Source organism: Populus trichocarpa, chromosome 14, assembly GCF_000002775.5.
Source record: "Populus trichocarpa isolate Nisqually-1 chromosome 14, P.trichocarpa_v4.1, whole genome shotgun sequence".
NCBI lineage: Eukaryota > Viridiplantae > Streptophyta > Magnoliopsida > Malpighiales > Salicaceae > Populus > Populus trichocarpa.
In genome coordinates this window covers 8864456-8882966 of record NC_037298.2, presented here as the reverse complement: position 1 = coordinate 8882966, position 18511 = coordinate 8864456, and the positions used below count along the sequence as shown (strand labels likewise).

Here is an 18511-nt window from a genome sequence, read left to right as displayed (position 1 = left end):
GTATTCACATTGCGAATTATTTTTAAAAAGATGATGCACATGTTTAATAAAATAAATTGAAAAATATTATTTTTTTAATTTAATTATATGACAATAAAAATGAATTATTGTAAGAAAATTAATGATTTAGATTATGTAGAAAATATGACTTTTTACTCTAAATTCTCCTTTCTTATTAATGCATTTTTTCTTAACCAAAAACATCTTTTTTTTAGGTATTTGGTTTATTGCAAAAAAACTAAAGACAATTAAAATAACTATTAAAAAAAATTAATGTATCAAGAAGGAGAAAAATATATCTATTTAATCAAAACCCCATTCCCTTATTCATACATTAGTTTTTTTTTTTTTTTGTCAAGAGTATGGATTAAAATTTATTCCTGGTCTTGATTGAGTCTTTTATGAGGCTAAACTAGTGGCCAATTGCCTCAAATTTGTTAAAAAAAGACATTGAAAAACAAACTATTAAAGTGAAAAAAATGAAGAAATTAGGTGTCAATTTCTTACTTGGCTAGAAAAGTTTAAAGTATTTTCGATTAAAAACTTCTTCATTCCTCTAGTTTTGAAAAATTCAAATTCAGTTCAAAACTTTATTTATTTTTAGTCTTATGTTTGAGAAATAAGAGAAAAAATCATCAAATTACGATGTAAAGAGAGAAAGTTGTTGGTTAATACTGATTTTAATTATATAAAAAAATTATTATTGGTATAAATAAATTTCATTTGATGATAAAAGTTTTAATAAGGTGTTATCTTATCTTAAAATTGCTTGAAAAAGTAAATATGATATTGGAAAGTTTTGGAGTTTCGGGTAGAATTTTTGTTTTTGAACTATTTTTGAGTTCTTTGTGTCTCTAAGGTTTTTTTCAGGTTTTTTAAATCAAAATATGGTGTAAAAATAGGATTTTGGATGTAAAACACTGTTAGCCCAACATTCCGACAATCTCTGGTCTTAAGAATTTGGACAAAACAAGCTATACTTCACCTGTTTATAACAAAAATCAGGGTCATCCATCATTTTTTGTAAAATACCACGTGCAAGCCTAAGCTGGAGAACTTGTGCACCTAGGCCTTTTTTTGTTGAGGCTCACGCACGCTAGGCCACTCTGGCTCACATGTTTGGACTCTTTTTTTAATTTTATTCATTTGTTTTTTTTTTTTTAATTTTTAGTGGACTTGTTTTCAATTTTATTCTAAAAGATTTAATTTAATTTAATTTTTATTGATTTTCAAGTATTTTTTTAACTCATCAAATCAACATGCCGCCGGAAGAAAATTCCCCTTCTCAAGGCTCGGAATAATCGCACTTCCCCTAGCTTCCGTATTTTTCAAGACTATTTTTTTTAGATTTAAATTAATTTATATTTGTTTTTAGCTTTACATTATTTTAATATTATTTTAAAATATTTTCAATTAACTTAAGATTAACTAATGATTCCATTAAAAATAACGAGATCAAATAATAAATGATATTCAAAATTTCTTGGGTCGTCAAGGCATCCAGCAGTTGAATTCCTGGGTTTAGGTTAAGCATCATTTTTAATGAACTTTTATCTCTTGTAATCAGAAGATTAAGCCCTTCAATTGCCATCACATTATTGATCCTGGTCTGGAATCCAATGGATATTATATATAAAATAAAATAAACAAAATGAGATGAATAGATTAGAGAGCCAGCGATCAGATAATTGTAGTCTGAAATTTTTATTCGACATTTTATAATTCCGTCAAGGATATCATCACATCAATGGCTCTCCAACATTTTTTGTTTTATAACAGAAAAAAAGAGGAATTATAACCAAGAAATTGTAACGAATGAGAAAAAAGAAGAAGAGTAGAGGTCTCAGAAGGATCCATTGGTGTTTTATAATCACAAGAAGATCATAAAATAGGTAGTTCTCATCATCACTGACCCATACGTGCTCTTCCTCATCCAAATACTAAACAAAAAACACAAATAAATTGCATGCGAAGAAAAATTCAGAGAGAGAGAGAGAGAGAGAGAGAGAGGGAGGGAGGCTTGCGATATTACTCTTACCTGCCATGCTGCTCTTCTATATATATATATAGAGAGAGAGAGAGAGGGAGCCTCTCTCAGAAGCGGCGCTCGAGCTTCATGTTAGGGTTAGGGTTTACGCTTGAGTTAATGGGCTTCCAGAACCATAAATAATTTAGGGAGCAGCCCGTTATCGGACCAATTAGCCCAGTTTCAGTTTTGGTTTTGGGTCAAGTTGAGATTTCAACCTTTGCTGTTTTTTTTTTTTTTTTCCCTAACAAAGTTGATAAGAGAGAAAAAAAAAGACACATAAGACTTAATGATAACTTAGCATATTTGTAATTAATTACGCACCAGTGGCCTATGAATTCTAAACAGAGGCCCGAGATACCACGTCCACTAAAATGAATGCGGAGCCTTTCAAAGCCCATTTATACTCTTCCTACCTCAACGTTTCATGGCCACAGACCCTTCTACTAGCCATGGGCGAATAGCTCCAAGATGGATGCCGGAAGAAGCTGATATATTGTAAGTGTCAAACATCCCATATAGAAGGTTTTTCCATCGCTGATTCCCTAAGTGAGGGCTGTTGTTGAAAGGGATTCATCATCGGCATTCTTTGCTGCTGGCTCATCCCTTCCATTTCCAATCTCTGTTGGTGCTGCTGTCGTTGATCATGCAAATTTGTTGGCCTTGCTCCTCCAACCCCCCTGAAATCACGAGTCATCATATCACCACCTTCAATAGACGTACCAGCAAACCTTGAAGGTCCTGTTGGATTCCGCTCCATCAATGGATTTCTTCCGTGTATCAAACTAGAACCGCCACTATCCTCCTGTTCCATATTTCTTATGAACCCTGGATTTTGGTCGTTACTCATGAACACACCTGTAAACATTTCCATGTCATTCATTGCTGAGTTAACTGTACCACTAGTGTCAGGTATCTGTGAGGTTTCTTGTGGCCCTCTTTGCAAGGGCTGGTTACTAAATCCTCCAACGCCATTGATTCCAGCCATGCTAGTTTGACCCGACGCATGTAGTGGGAGGTGGTCATAGGAGGTGTTATGCTGCTGAATCCTACCATAAGTTGGTGGTTTTATAGAAGAAAGCTGATCATGAGGACCTGCCATGCTACTGGCAAAGCTCTTTTGCATCACGGGAGAGTTAATACTATTGCTAGCGGTGGCACCCATTTGTGCTGCCTCTTTCAACATGGCTGTCGCTGACATGTGAGCAGAGGCCGAAATTTGGCAACCGTTTTTATTATCTTGAAGATAATGTAACCCAGATGAGCCCTTGGAACTGAGTTGGAGGCTAGAAGTTGAGGAAATGCTTCTTGGACTGCCGAAGAGAGTGCCCGAGCTGCTCGAAAACATGCCCCCTGCCATGTTCATGGACTTGGATGGAATTGGCACGAGTTCTTGAGGGAGATATTTGAGGGAGTTCTTGGGGTCGAAGCTATTGAAATATGGCATCCCAATTGATGTGCTAGTGTCGGTGCTCAAGGGCATTGAATGCTGGAAATAAATAGCAGCAACAGAATAAAATGAATAAAGAGTTTGTGTTCTATAAAATAATTGGTAGAGCTGCTGCATACCATGGACTTCTGTTATTATTTTTGTTCTGATTACATGACAGAATGTGAAAGACATTATATAGTATTGATAGACAATCTCGACTGAGGAAAACAAGGAACTCCATAACTTCCAAGATCTAGAGAAAACAAAGAGCTCTTTGACTCATAAAAACAATCACTCAAGACATTGAAAATTACAAATTACATCTTAACACTGAAGACATGGGCTCTGACATTTGGTTTTGCAAGTTTGAACCCATGTTGGCCATTACTCCTTGGTTTACTTTGCTGTTTTCTTCTGCTAACGCATCGCAGAAAGCTCTGTGGGTGATGAAGCAATCTCTTCTGCATGATTGGTAGCAGTGGGGTCACGTTAGGCTGCTATCTAGGAGATTAAATACTGATATGAGACTGAAGATTAGTGATTTGTAACTTGAATGTTCAAAATTTATCAATTTTCTGGCCATTCCAACCATATTTTCCATCTGGAAAGTGGAAAGTGACCATAATTCACATCTTTACCATAACTTCTGCAAAAAAATCTACGTACAATATCAGACAGAGTCTGAACTGGTTTTGGCAGCATGAATATGTGGCTCTGCAACTTCAGAAATTACCATGTGACAACTTAAAAATTTACTTACATCCCAAATATAATTAATTACTTATAATTTATATCATGCATATAAAAAGACCATAATCATTAAAAAAATAAATTAGATCCATGTTTTTCTTCCATGATAATTTTTATTTTTTTTGCTAACCTGGAAAAGATGGTTCCACAATCACATTTGTATTCCCTCGTACCGCATGTCCTTTGATGAGCTTTCCAATCAGATTGTACTGCATATTTCTTCGAGCACTTGTCACATTTCCATTTCTTCTCGCCATTGTTTCGGCTAAAATGCTTCTTAATGCCAGTTAGATCTCCTATTGATCGAGCCGGGTTGTGGTGAACACATGTTAGCTCAGGGCATATACGTACAGACCCTTTTCCTCACCTCAGTGGCAGTTCTTTGCCAGAGCTTCCATGGAGGATTATGGCCTCTCCTATGAAATTGCAGGTTTTGGTCCCTTTGAAACCCTTTGTTGCATATCTCACACACAAAACGGTTTGTTTCCATATGGGTCGTTGGTGGTAAAGCAACGACTTCAGCAGTAGGATCTGATTCATAAAAGCTAGACTAGTTAATTAGTAATCACTGTTTTCATTCAGATTTATTTCTCTGAAAAAGAATTTGATTGTTATACCATACGAACTACGAAGGAAGAAAAAGCTTAACTTATTATCCAGGCGAGGGTGATCGTACGTGATGTTATTAATTTCTATGCATGGTAAAATCCATGGCTCTATTCTTTGAAGTACAGTTGGAAACAAAGATTGAAGTCGGTAGTACAGTTCTCACCAGTTATTGTAATCTTAAAGCAATAATCGAACCTTTCAATTCATCTAACATCTCTTTTCAAAACATAAAAATAAAAATAAAAAAATGAAAGGAAAAAAGAAGCCTTGGTTCAAGGTGAGAAAGTTAAAGCGAAAATTTAAAATCCAATTTAATTTTCTGTTTTTTTTTATAAAGTTGATAGAAAAAAAAAAAAAAAAACCCTCCTTGATTTGCATGCTTGCATTGAACATGACAAATTCAATGATAGACAGTAATCAACCAACTGTGCCAAACAACCCAAGACTCATTCATCGAATTTATTATAATGCCGATATATCAGAATTAAATATGTACTCAATTTGCATCTACGAGCAATACCAATATATAAGGTTGACTTTGTCTGGAGGTCCTGGTAGATTTCTTTTCTTCTTAACCGGCTGGTGTGGCTGTTTGGAGATACACCCATTGCTGCTAGTAGCAGCTGAAGGTCCTGATGAGTTTGAGCCATGGAAATGATTTTGTGCCTGTTGTTGCTGCTTTTCTTGAAGCTGTTGGACTTTTTCTCCAGTATTTCCTGAAGAGAAGCTCCCTTCATCACCTGTGATATTTGACATTTGAAACTCAAAAGATTGAAATAATCAACAAAGTTAGATTGTCTTAATTTCTGTCCCTTTTCCTCCCCTTCCAAGCTCTTCGTTTCTTTCCAAGATTTTTCTTGTTGGTTTTCTCACTACAAGGAAGGGCTTGTATTTTGGCTTGCTACACTAGAGGAAGACAAAAAACCATGGAATTCTCCTCCATTAAAGGTCAGGATTGGCACTGTTGCTGCTACAAGACTAGCATTGGAATCCGGTCTTCATTGGCCTTTTATATATATATATATATATATATATATATATATATATATATATATATATATATATATAGTATTCATAAGTGACAATTGTTTGGCAAACAACAAGAGATTTTAAGCATGTAAGTATGCTATAATTAAAAGATGATTTATTCTGAATAAATTACATTAAAGATCTAGTAAATATATTTATAGACTAGTGGAATAGGTTTACACTCATAAGAATATTTAGTCTTATCAGACTAGAATGATAACTTAAAAGGATCATAACTTTCGATTTAATTATTGGATTGTGTTTAATTTTTTACAGGAGTTTCTAGAGGTTATTTTTCTAAAAATAACTGTGGAATTGCTACTTCGACCTTCGGATCATTAGATTTAAAAAATTTAGCTCTAGGCCCTGAATTTGCAAGTTTTTGTAAATTTTCTTGTTATTTTTGGATTTTCGCTTCTTTTCTTTATAATTTTAGATTTTTTTTGTTTTTTAATTGAGGTAGAGTTTTTGATATATTTAAAAGATAGACTTTAATATTATTATTTTAGAGAGAATAAACTTATGAATTTAAAGTTATTATCTACAAACCCTTTCACTCATTAAAAAAAATATATATGTTCTTTGTTTGTAGCTATTTTTAGCTTCTGCTTACATTACAAATACCCCTAGCTTTTTGGAAATTAAAATTGTTCATATTCTATTCCCAAATTTTAGAATACTTAATTTTCATATGCCTAATAATTTCTTAATCATGTACTACAAGAATGATCTGAAGATATGGAATCCATTTTCTATAAATGAATCAATCAAGAAAATTTTTCATAATCCTTAATGTGATTACTACAAAATTAATTAGTGCTTTTTTTTATATTTAACTGCGAGTATACATCTTTTTTCCAATCATAATTAAATTCAATGAATGTTTATTTTGGAATTTTTTAAATTTAATTTGTATGTTATAGTATTTATATCATGCAAATGTTATATATTTATATTTAAATATATTGTACTAATATGTTTGATTTTAAAAAAATCAATTAATTATTTATTAAAAAAAGGATTAAAAAAGCCATGACCTCGCCTCTAAGCACAGAAGAAAAAAGTCCACCTGCTCCGAGCCCAAGAACAGTGCCCCAGGGGTAGCTTTTTGTGCCATTTTGCCCAAAGGTCCAACTCTACGAGGATTTGCCTTGCTCTAGAGGAGTTCAAGTTGTCCCTGCACCAACATTATCAGAACTAGGAGATACATGATAATGGCAGTCACACCCAACTCACTCGACAACAATGGTGGAGGTGACGATGTCACTCTGAACAACGCATCACCAACCCCAAATACTCTTCTTCAACCTTTTTCATAAGAAAACATTATGAACTAAAAGCTGATGGACTTCCTTTACTATAATAACTTCGATTACCTATAATAAACTAGAATTAAATTTTATGACTTTTGAGCTAAAGTCATTAACAGCTTTAATTGCTTATAATAAACTATAATTAAATCATGTGACTTTTAAGTTGAAGTTGAAAGAATTGTGGAAAAATTGATCAAATATTTCCTTCAATGGATTGGACAAATCAATAAATTAAAAAAATAATTTTTTATGGACCATTGCTAAGCACAAGCCGATGTGTGTACATGTGGGTTTTGGAGTCCAAAATTTTCTTTGCTTAGGACTCATCCCCTCTAAAAACTTGCTGTTATTCAAGCACAATTTTAATTTTGTAACTTTTCACTTTATAAATATCAAGATTTTTTTTTATATATGGATATAATTTTTTAAAAAAGTTTTAAGTTTTACCTAAACATATCAACTAAATACTATTTAATATGTTAATTTGATTTCAAATGCGTTTATTAACCATGTTCTTAAACATAGTTTTTCCAACATTAATTTCATTGAAATACATTTGTAGATCATCTGTTTCAATGTTTTAAACGTGTAAAAGACTATCTATTGTTTTCATATTCCTCACTTCATGCAACGAATTTAGAATTAAATTTTCCGCTTCCAGATTTTCTAATTATATCTTCCGCAGAGTTCAGTCATGCACTCACAAAAGGTTTTCTAATTAAAATCTCTATTTCCACCGGATTTTCTAATTACACCTTTGTGTGAAATTTTTTATTTATTTTTTTGTCTTAACGGTAAAGCCCTCGAGATAGTTTTAGCCCATCGAGATTAAATCCTTAATGTTATTAAGTAAGATATTCACAATAAATTATTTTTATTACACCTTCTCTAAATTCCAACCCGGATCGATAATAATACGAGGAACAAACCTATTTACCAAACTACACTAAGCCTTCAAAGGTTACTGAATCTAATTTTACCGAATTCTTCCCAAGATCTTCTGGGAAAAGAATTCAACCATTGAATTCATGGGACCTGCTCATTAAATGAAGTATATTTTTCTGGAAGTGATTTTCAAAAGATACACTGTTGAATCCAATCTACCGGATCAGACTGCTGCATGTCTGTGATTTACAAAAACAGAAAAAATAAAAGAGCTCTCTCGTTCAGAGCAAAGATTTCTCAGTCAAGTGGTATAATAGCACATAATTAAAAAAAATACCACTGGAAAAGGAGTATTCCAAATGCAGAAATTAAAATCTATTATATATGGGTTAACGAAACCCTAAACAAACTGCAAAAAGATACAATGGAGGCAGTTTTTTATTTCCTAATACATAGTAGACTTTCTCGGATTGGTCCATAACCCACTATAACAAAGCTCTCGATTCAGAAAATCTAGATCAGATCAGCTGAGATGCCCACTAGAGATGAGGAGTGGGATAGAGGAGGAATCTTAAGATGGAAAAAGTTGAAAAACAGGAAGTACTGTATAACTTTCCCAAGGTCCTCCAAGAACTTAATTAATGTTTTGTATACATTATCCTTAATTAATTTTAATAATTTAGGGTTCCTCCAAGTCCCTTTCAGAGATTAAGTTCCTTCCCCCACTTACTGATCATTAAGTTAAATTCTCTTAATACTTTATAATTAGTTGTGAACTGTTTTGAAGTCCAACCCTGAAGCCCCAAATGGTTTAGTTGGGCTTGTTACATCTCTCTCCAGCTGTTTGTCACAGAAACACACAGCAAAAGTCTTACACCACCACCAACAACGCACATCTGGGGTTTTATTGCTCATGTCAGTAATTACATTCGATAGAAAATTAAACAGACAAGCTCAAAATTTTGGGATGCGGTTTCTTTACATAAATGTAATTAGAGCTCATGAAGATAAGAAGAAACACACACACACATATATTTATGGAAAAATACAGCAGCTTTCATTAAGGAAAAAAAAAGTTTAAAGCTGAGGGTATGAGACCCATAAGTATGTCTTCTGCTTTTCTAGACCTGTACTTAATGATCTTGAGAAAACTTTGCAATTGTTTATTCTGCGAGGACCACAATCATGTTCTGTGAACAGTGGATACACGCAGGAAAAGGCAGTTTGATGCTGAGTTTTGGGTAATTAGACAACCTGTTTCGCGAGAAGCAATAAACTTTTAACACACATCAAGCTGACACATGTTCATATAAAAATTGTAATGGGATATATTCTTTAAGAGCGTTAAATTTTTTTCCAAGGAATATGCACTAAATTAAGGTATGTACGTCCATTTCCGCAGAATATCACAGTTCACATTGTTTTGAAATTCTTTCATCACCATGACACCATCCAAAGTTTTCTAAATATCCTGATTCCTTGGTTCTATTTCGTTTCAAATGATGACATATGCGAGCTCGTTTGATTTTACTTTGTTGAGGTTGAGGAAAAGGTGCCATATCGAGCTAGAATTTTTCTCTCTACGCTTATAAATGTGTGGAAAATGAAGAGTTATTATGTGAAAGGGTTGAGAAGAAAAGGGAAAAGGAAGTAAATCAAAATTAAAATATTTCTCCTATTTGGTAGTTACATGAGTGGAGAACAAAGGATATAAAATTGTAAGTTATGATTCTAAATATTACATCCATATATATTCGAATAATTATTATATATTTTTTTATCAAGCGATGGAATTTTTTCATTTATCTCTAGATGCTGTTTATTTGTAGTTGTTTTGCTGCATTTCTTTTGTTGAATGTTAAATTAGTTTTGTATCTTTCCTTGATCATCCTCTCTATGACTTGTAACTTAATTTTTATTATCAATTATACACACACACTGTTTTGTAGTTGTTTTGCTTTTAGACATTTCATCACAATAAAATATTAAATAATAAATAAATTAGGGTATCATGGTAACAATTATAATAACAAGCTTTAAAAATGAAGTAAAATGAGCAAACTAGCAGCTGGGAATGTCTAATTCTTTTTCGTAATAAAAAATAATAGGTTGTGGTTGAAATATTTATTGATATTTTTATAAATAATATTTTTTTGTTGAACTCTGTGAAATCATTTTATACAACTTTTTTCGTTATTGAAAAAGTAACAGCTAGTTCAAAATTTGAACTGCAAAAGTTTTAACTTGAATCAAATTTATGAAACATCTTATTTAGAACCTGGCCACACCTTGTTACTAAAATTTTGAATATATGGGTTCGAGAAGAAGTTATCAATTTTATATTTTAATGAACATATCAAAAACCCACTACTAGAAAATTGTTAAATACAAATAAAAATATCAATTGAAATAATATCATTGATAAATTACAGTGATATTTACTAACAAAAAATAATATCGTTGTTTCCCTCTCTATTCACCGACGATAGGAGCACTGCTAGTTTTTATGGTAACACTTTTGATGACCATAAATCGCTAGCTAGGTGCTGACCATGACCTCAGGCACATGCACCTTCTCTTAACACGTGCTTATTGAGAGCAAGGGCAATCCGCTGAGGGGGTGCCCCGTCTGAGTAGCAGGTATACATTGGGAAATATATTGCTCAGTGGAAGCCTAACGACAACATATAAGTTTTTTTTTTCTTGCTCGATAAAAAAATAAACAAGAATGGATAATTTTTTAATAATGAATTTCAATGATCAAATGGAACTTAAGGTTTACAAATGTGGAGGTTGCTCGTACGATAACATCAACGATGAAATCATCGATAAAAGTGCTTTTGTTTCAGTGGAGTCGCGTTTCCAAAAATCTTGAATGGAAGCCTAAGATTGATGCTTGATTCAGAAAGTTCACAATTAGTATATACATAAATAGTTTTTTTATTATTTAATTCATTCAGTTTTTTAATTTTAATAAATTAATTATTTTATGAAATTGACGTACAATGAAATTTTTAAATGAGAGGATGGTGCCAGCGCTATTTCCAGGGGAGAGTAGGGGAATCACAACGTCATTAAGTAAGATTGAATACAAAATGTGATTTAAAAAAAAATCCAATTTTTTTTTCTACAAACTAGGTTGCATGATTCTTGGTACGAGGCGCGAGAAAAATCAATGAAATATACAAAAGAAAAAGGTCTTCCAGTCTGGGAAGATATTACCGTGTGGAGGGATTTTAGACCTCCTCCCATCTTGAAAGTTATCTAGGACACTTATATTTAGCACATGATGTCTGAGCTTTTGAGTAACGATCACAGTTCGATATGAAGAATCAAACCAAGAAGATTCATGGTTTCTTTACCACGCACACCAGCATATCCATTTCGTTCATTTTGTATGCAAAACGGATGATAAGATTTTGTTTTATAAGATAATTCTTTTTAAAAAAATTGTTGTATTATATGAAAATGTTTAACCAACAATAGCTTCCTTTTGCAAGCTATGATGTTTGGACGCGATCTAAGACTGATGAAGCTTTTTGTTGAAACCTATATGCAAAATGAGGACCATCAAGGGTGCAGTAGTTCATAGATAGCTGAGCTCAGAAGTTCATGGAAAGTTGGATTTCAACAACTTTTTTAATTTGCTGACTTGTTTTTTTTCCCATAAAATATATAACGCCTGGTTGCACGAGAGATACATGGATGATCCTTCAACCCATCTAGAACTTGATTCGAATTTGGTTTGAGGCTGGAACTATTAGTGGACCTGATAGAAATTGAGTTTACGATATCTCCAACACTACAGCCGAGGATAAGTGGACGTGTTGTAGTGTATCGACCATTAGTTCCTCACAATAAGGATTGAGCCATCAATGTTCGACAGTCTAGGCGATGGTACGAGAACAAGTTCAAGCTCAGATGACCCAACTTAGTGATGAATTGGTCCAACTTAGGTCTGAGACAACCGACCTGAGGGGTAAATTTAATCTCCTCGAGCAATTATTGGCAACCCTCATTGGTACATGTTATCAACCTCCTCGCCCCCTGGTTCCTACAAAGATCCGCCTCCACCTCATCCTTTAGTTTCTATCTACTAGATAAATTGTATTGAATAATATTTTATTAAATTAATAATAAAAATTTGGTTTTTTTATATTTTAATTCTTTTTGTATTGTTTATTTTAATTTTTATTAAATACAATATTGCCAGAATTTACATCACCGATGTAATGACTGAAGGACTAAGTCCCTTGAAAAGTTCTAGAGAGTTGGAAAAAAATTACAGGACATTGCCTCTGACAATTACAAACGAGATTACCGACAGACTAAGTCTATCAGAAAGTTCTAGAGAGTTGGAAAAAAATTACAGGACTTGTCACTTTTATATATAATTCTCTTATGATTTAATTCTGTAGTAATATGCATATGATCACCAATGGAATTATCAATAATTTATATTGTCGATCATTCCATCGGCAATATAATTAATCACCGATCGATTTATTAATAAAATAAATGCTAGTAAATCTTTTTGCCTGACGCTCTATTTCTTTTTATAAATTTATCGGTGATTATATTACTAAAAAAAAATAAACAATAACATATAAATCACCGATAATATATTTCGTACCACAATCTTTCGTCTATGATTTCTGCTAAATTTTATTCCAACATAATTAGTGTTTAAAAATTGACGAAATATTTTGTCGTGTTATGCAATATTCTGGCAGTGACCGCACTAGAAAATTCTGCACAATCTACACATATTATATCAATGATTGCCACATGTCAACATGTCTCATAAATTCAAATTTTCTGCTTACTCAACTGTTTTATTTATTTATTTATTGCAATGATGCAAAGTTTCTAGACTCAAACACCACCTCATGAATTTCGGTCAACAAGTAAAATGATTTTCCAGATTGTATATAGTTAGGTAATAAACATAGGGTTTCTAATTTATAATTGATTGATTCTTTTTAGGTGTTAGTTTGGTTGTATGTACAAATTAAGAAGCACACCTGCACATATGCGGTCCACAAACTTAAATTTAAAAGATTAATATAACATTCATATACGGTTCAAATTTATTGAGAGCATTAGAGGTTCAATATCAGATCAAGGGGAAGGAGGGGGGACCATGTTGTCGAAGTTGATAAGTTTTTGATTTCTTGACCCCCTTTTTTACACAAGTTTTAGGATTATTAGAGATGTTTGAAAATATGATAACGGTTGGTTTTTAAAATATTTTTTATTTTAAAATAATATTTTTTATTTTTAAAAAATTAATTTTGACATTAACATATTAAAATAATTTAAATACATAAAAAAATATAATTTAAAATAAAAAATTCAATCTTTTTCCATGAAAAAACGAGTCTTACAATATTGTTCCCGTAACCCGAAATGGTTAGGTGTTGAAAGGAAGACCTAACTCATACCAGCCATAGCATTTACCCGTCAATGTGTTCCCGTAGGCCCCTAGCTTCAAATAACTGACCAAGTCCATGTCGCGATCTGCCACGTCATGTGGAGAATCTTATCCTACTGACCATACATAACCAACCATGTTGTCTCTTTATCTTGTCATTATGATTTTATTGTATTTTTAATTTTTAATTTATTTTTTATTTTTAAATTAATTTTTATATATTTTTTTAAATTTTTTTGATGTGATGATATTAAAAATAAATTTAAAAACTAAAAAATTATTTTAATATATTTTTAAATAAAAAAACATTTTAAAAACTAACATTTATCATATTTTAAAGCAAAACCTAAATGATGTATCGTTATCTCTGGAAGTAACATTAGAATAGTTACTTTCAATTGCTAGAAACAAATAATTAGTTAATTACTTAAAAAGGAAATGTGATTTTTACCAATTAATTTAAACTGATTTTTTAACTTTTAACTTAATAGAAAAGATTGTATGTTCATTAAATTAAAACAACTTTTAACTTATGCTAAAAGTTTGTTATATAATTGAATTAAAAAAAATATAAACATAAAAAATATATATGATGACAAATTTACTGCTTAAAGTAGAAGGAATTCTTCCTATAACAATTTATTCAAGTGTTAAGAAATATTTATTAATTGTTGTACATATATTTTAGAAATAGAAATCAATCGCGTGTAACAGAAGAGAAGTCTTTTTTAGGAACTAATGCGGTGGAAATAATTATTAATGATACAATTAGAGAATTTTATTGGTAATTAAAAAGGTATGAAACAATATTAATACATATAATACTAAATGTAATAGTTTAAAAGCCTGTCATGTGTTGAGTATTACTAATTCTTCTATGAAATTTTATTTGATAATATCATGTGTGGGGAAATTATTACTATATATTAAAAAAATGATATAGTTATTCTACAGGTTGGCTACCGCCCTATCCCGGGCTCTATAACTGCTCTTAAATTAAAAACTATTTATAAAATCTTATTTATTAATTTAAATTTATTAATTAAAACATTTATTTAACATGATATTAAAATTTTAATGGCTAGATAATTATGCATGGACTTAAAACTCTACATCTATTATATCTAATTAAATTAAGAAAAATAGGCATAATAATATATAATGATGAAACCGCACAAATCTTAGGCTTAACATCTTAAATTAAGTCGCCAAATGAAATAACTCCCATCATTAGATGAATTTTCGTTCACAAAACATAACGTCATGTCAAGATTCCCCATGACGATGGTGCACATACACATAGACATGCATATATGATAGGCATGTCACACATGCACACTTCTATAAATGATCAGCGAGAGAGCAAGCAAGGGATAGCAACGTGTCTTTGTTTAACAGGACATCGATTTTCTCTTTATTCAGATGGTTGATAGCATAGGCAATAATAATTCAGATAAGGAATGGCTAAAGTACGACTTTGCTGGAGGCAGTACCAGTGATGATGGAATCATCAAGGAGCAAGACAGGTTGCTTCCCATAGCTAATGTGGGACGGATCATGAAGCAGATTCTGCCTCCCAACGCAAAAATCTCGAAAGAAGCCAAGGAAACCATGCAAGAATGTGTATCTGAGTTCATCAGCTTTGTCACTGGAGAGGCATCCGACAAGTGTCACAAGGAGAAGCGCAAGACAGTTAATGGGGACGACATATGCTGGGCTCTTGCATCTCTAGGGTTTGATGATTATTCCGAGCCCCTAAAGAGGTATTTATACAAATATAGGGAGGTGGAAGGAGAGAGAGCTAGCCATAACAAGGCAAGCAACAACGAAGAAAAGGATGATTCGTCGAAGTATAGAGGTGAATCTATCTTGAAGGCTACTGTTTATCCTCATACTCCATTGAAGCTCCCTGGGAATATTGATAGAAGTAATAGTCTCTCAAGGCGATTTTGAATTCTTCGAACAAAGTATGTTAACAGTCCTTAATTAGTCCTAAATATTGCTGGTATTGATATAGCTAGTTGTTATGATATTTGGTAATGGTTTTTTTTTCTTTTTTTGTGGTGGTGATCGTCGTGGGGCATTGCTGATGAGGGGCTGGGGAGGCTGATTTAGCTGTGTTCGATCAATTTCTGTGGGCGTTAAACATTCTTGGGTTTGTTTTTGATTGATTGTTATTAATTACAGTAAGAGTTATGTGAGATTAAGGTTAAGAATTTGATAATTAAGTCCAATCAAGCTACATCCTGCTAATTTTAATATCTTTGATAAGGATTCTCTCCGTTTCCTTTTGTTTTTAACCCTAATTCACATGAGATAATTTATCCTTTAGGGTTGCAATTGCAAAAAAAAAACAAAAAAGGAAATAAATTCATGCTATGAACTTTCAAAATATCAATTAGATTTACAGCAGCTGCCTATGGTACTCAAAACGAATCTTAAGTCATATGATTTGTAATTCTGAGCTTGTTTATTTTGATTTAAAGTATAATTAGGATGGATGGAAAATAAAGTAAATTGATTGAAACATAAAAAAAAAAAATGCTTAATTAATTTGTCACTTAATTTATTTATGTATTGTCGTTTAGCGTTGAGAGTGGGATCTGGTTGTGTCTGTAGCTTTAGGTGTAGCTATAGTGGGATTGTGATGGTAATTGCTTTTCAAAATATTTTTTATTTTAAAATACATCAAAATAATTTTTTTATTTTTTAAAATTTATTTTTAGTATTAGAATATCAAAACAATCCAAAAATATTGTGATAATCTAATTATAAAACCTTAATTTTATTCCATTCAAATTAAAAATGATAATAAAAAGCTATATTGTTAACTAAAAAAATATCTATATTATATCTATAATAAAAATTAATTTACGACACTAACCAAATATGAAAATATACAAAAATAATTTTAATTTTTTATATTGCTAAAATTAATATACTTGTATATAAAGAAACAAAATTGTTTTTTTTATTTTATTTTGAAAAATGAAGGAAAACTTGCATTGAAAAGCCATCATCATGAACCTTTAAAATGTGTTCTATAAGCTGAGTATAAATTTAAAAAATCTAAAAACTAGTTTTTCAGTTTTTGAAATATTGAGTTTAAATAGTAAGTTTCAGGTTTTTTTTTCTTAAATTTATTTTTCTTGTAAATTAAAATACTGTACTGTTTCTAACCGTCACAAAACTTCAATTTTTTTTTTTCTTAGCTCACTCCTACGAAAAAGTGGAGTTAACCAAAATGGTGGTGTGGCGTTTTAGGGTCAAAAACCCCATAAACCACAAGTACCCGTTCTCCTAAACGGATTCTATATATTATATTGGGCTGTTTTGGTTTAATTGTAAATAAGGATGGATTTTATATATATATTTAAACTTAATTAACACAAAAGTAAAGGCCTTCGACATTGTGGTGATCATAAGAGGATATTGAAAAGTGTTGAACATGAAATCTCTTGAACATGAGATCTCAAGTTCTTGCATTTATTTTGTACTACAAAATGTAATAAAATATATAAAATCTCAAGATTGAAAATATTATGTCTTTCATATGCACAATCCGGAAAAATATTCCTGCCGTCGTGTTTAAAGCATCCAATAATATATATATTAACCCATAAATCGTACAATTATGATACTGATTGCTGTGTCATGAAGAATTCATAGTACTGGAATTAATCCCCCTGTTGCCGTCTCTATGTGTTTTTCATTAATTTTCATTACAAGTCCGTATCCTGGGTTCATGTTTCGCCATTCATGCATATAGCCATGTGATATTCCTGGTAGACCATATATTGTCTATGGTTTTTTTGTTTTGTTTTTGAAAGCCCTAGATCCGGGACCACGATTTTAAATGTCTCGAACTATCCTAGTTTGTCGTGATCTCTTTCACACACACACACACACACATCAAGTCTCGATCATGCTGCGATTTTTTATATAAATGATTTGGATCATCTTCCCAAAAGCGAGGATTAGTCAATATTGTCTAGATTCTTAGAAGATAGGGACGAGATCATGGAGAAGCTATTAGAGTAAACATTACTAGGAAGGCTTTCTGGGGTTTGTAAGGCATCAAATTCTACTTTGGCCATTTAATTTATTACATATGCTAGCTAGCTGATATTTCCTTGATAACCACTAAAGATCAAGAGAGATGAACAAGATTTACGCTTTTCTTTCAATGTTGGGAGCTATTCCGTTCTTCTTTTACAAAAGCTAGGAAGTTTTCATACTCGTGTACTGGCCTTCTCGAGCTAACAGATTAGTTTTTCTTCTGAACTACCTTAAAATTTCTCTAAAATGAAATACACAAATGCCCATCTAATACACGAATAGAAAACCAGCAGAAACCACTGTTTTTTTGGGTATTGACGAATTTTATCACTCGTTACAGTACCCGTACGTATAGTGTACGGACCACAGTCACACCCATGAACGGGACAAAATGGAAGTGGGTATGAGCACTTCTCCATGCGACATCTAGCAGTCGGGCATGTATTGCCGATGTGCCTCAGGACACGTGGTGGAGTTGTAAATGGTGCAATTTAGCTAGCTAGTCTAAGCAGAAATATTTTTGCCGGCCACCATTTTGTACAGGCAGATTATCTTAGTGATGCGATCATTGGAGTGCCATCAATAATTGGTTCTTGTCTAAAGCATTTCGATAAAGGAGAGAGTATTAGAATCTTGAGACGAATTGCTCCTCCATGTAAAACTGTGGTAAATTCTGTGTGTATTCATTTCAAAAGTAATCAGAAAACAGAATTATTTCAGCTAAGACTTTATTCTTTTACAAAACTCTTTAAATTTTTAGTGCCGTTGGCTTGCTAAAACTTTTCTTAACCAAGCAAATAGGAATTTGTGCTATTCAAGGATTCCCTTTGTTCTCGTAATATTAATAAATAATCGCAGAACACATCTTTGCGAGCCAAGCGTAAAAAACGTTAAGAAAAAATCACCATCTAATTTTATGATAGATAAGAACCCTAACTGGTTTTTATATCTACTGGAAATAACTGAAGTTACTG

General features: G+C 32.1%; 1 protein-coding gene, 2 non-coding genes and 1 pseudogene across 3 annotated transcripts; 1 reads left to right on the top strand and 3 right to left on the bottom strand.

Moving 5' to 3' along the window:
• Window positions 1–1674: 1674 nt before the first annotated feature.
• On the bottom strand, window positions 1675–1750 carry LOC112324207 (small nucleolar RNA Z155). The gene has a single exon (XR_002977955.1). It is a non-coding gene; the product is annotated as a small nucleolar RNA Z155 (small nucleolar RNA).
• Window positions 1751–1835: 85 nt separating this feature from the next.
• On the bottom strand, window positions 1836–1918 carry LOC112324203 (small nucleolar RNA R41). Its single transcript, XR_002977951.1, has one exon. It is a non-coding gene; the product is annotated as a small nucleolar RNA R41 (small nucleolar RNA).
• A 338-nt stretch (window positions 1919–2256) lies between these two features.
• LOC7457954 (zinc finger protein BALDIBIS-like) lies at window positions 2257–5816 on the bottom strand (annotated as a pseudogene).
• Window positions 5817–14821: 9005 nt separating this feature from the next.
• Window positions 14822–15702, top strand: LOC7491315 (nuclear transcription factor Y subunit B-5). Its single transcript, XM_002320986.4, has one exon. It carries the CDS (start codon window positions 14901–14903, stop codon window positions 15429–15431), a length of 531 nt encoding a protein of 176 aa, XP_002321022.2. The 5' UTR covers window positions 14822–14900; the 3' UTR covers window positions 15432–15702.
• Window positions 15703–18511: the final 2809 nt, after the last annotated feature.

What these genes read in the sequence shown, in the direction of transcription:
- LOC7491315 (XM_002320986.4), top strand. Translation starts at nt 14,901, where the DNA reads ATGGTTGATAGCATAGGCAATAATAATTCAGATAAGGAATGGCTAAAG.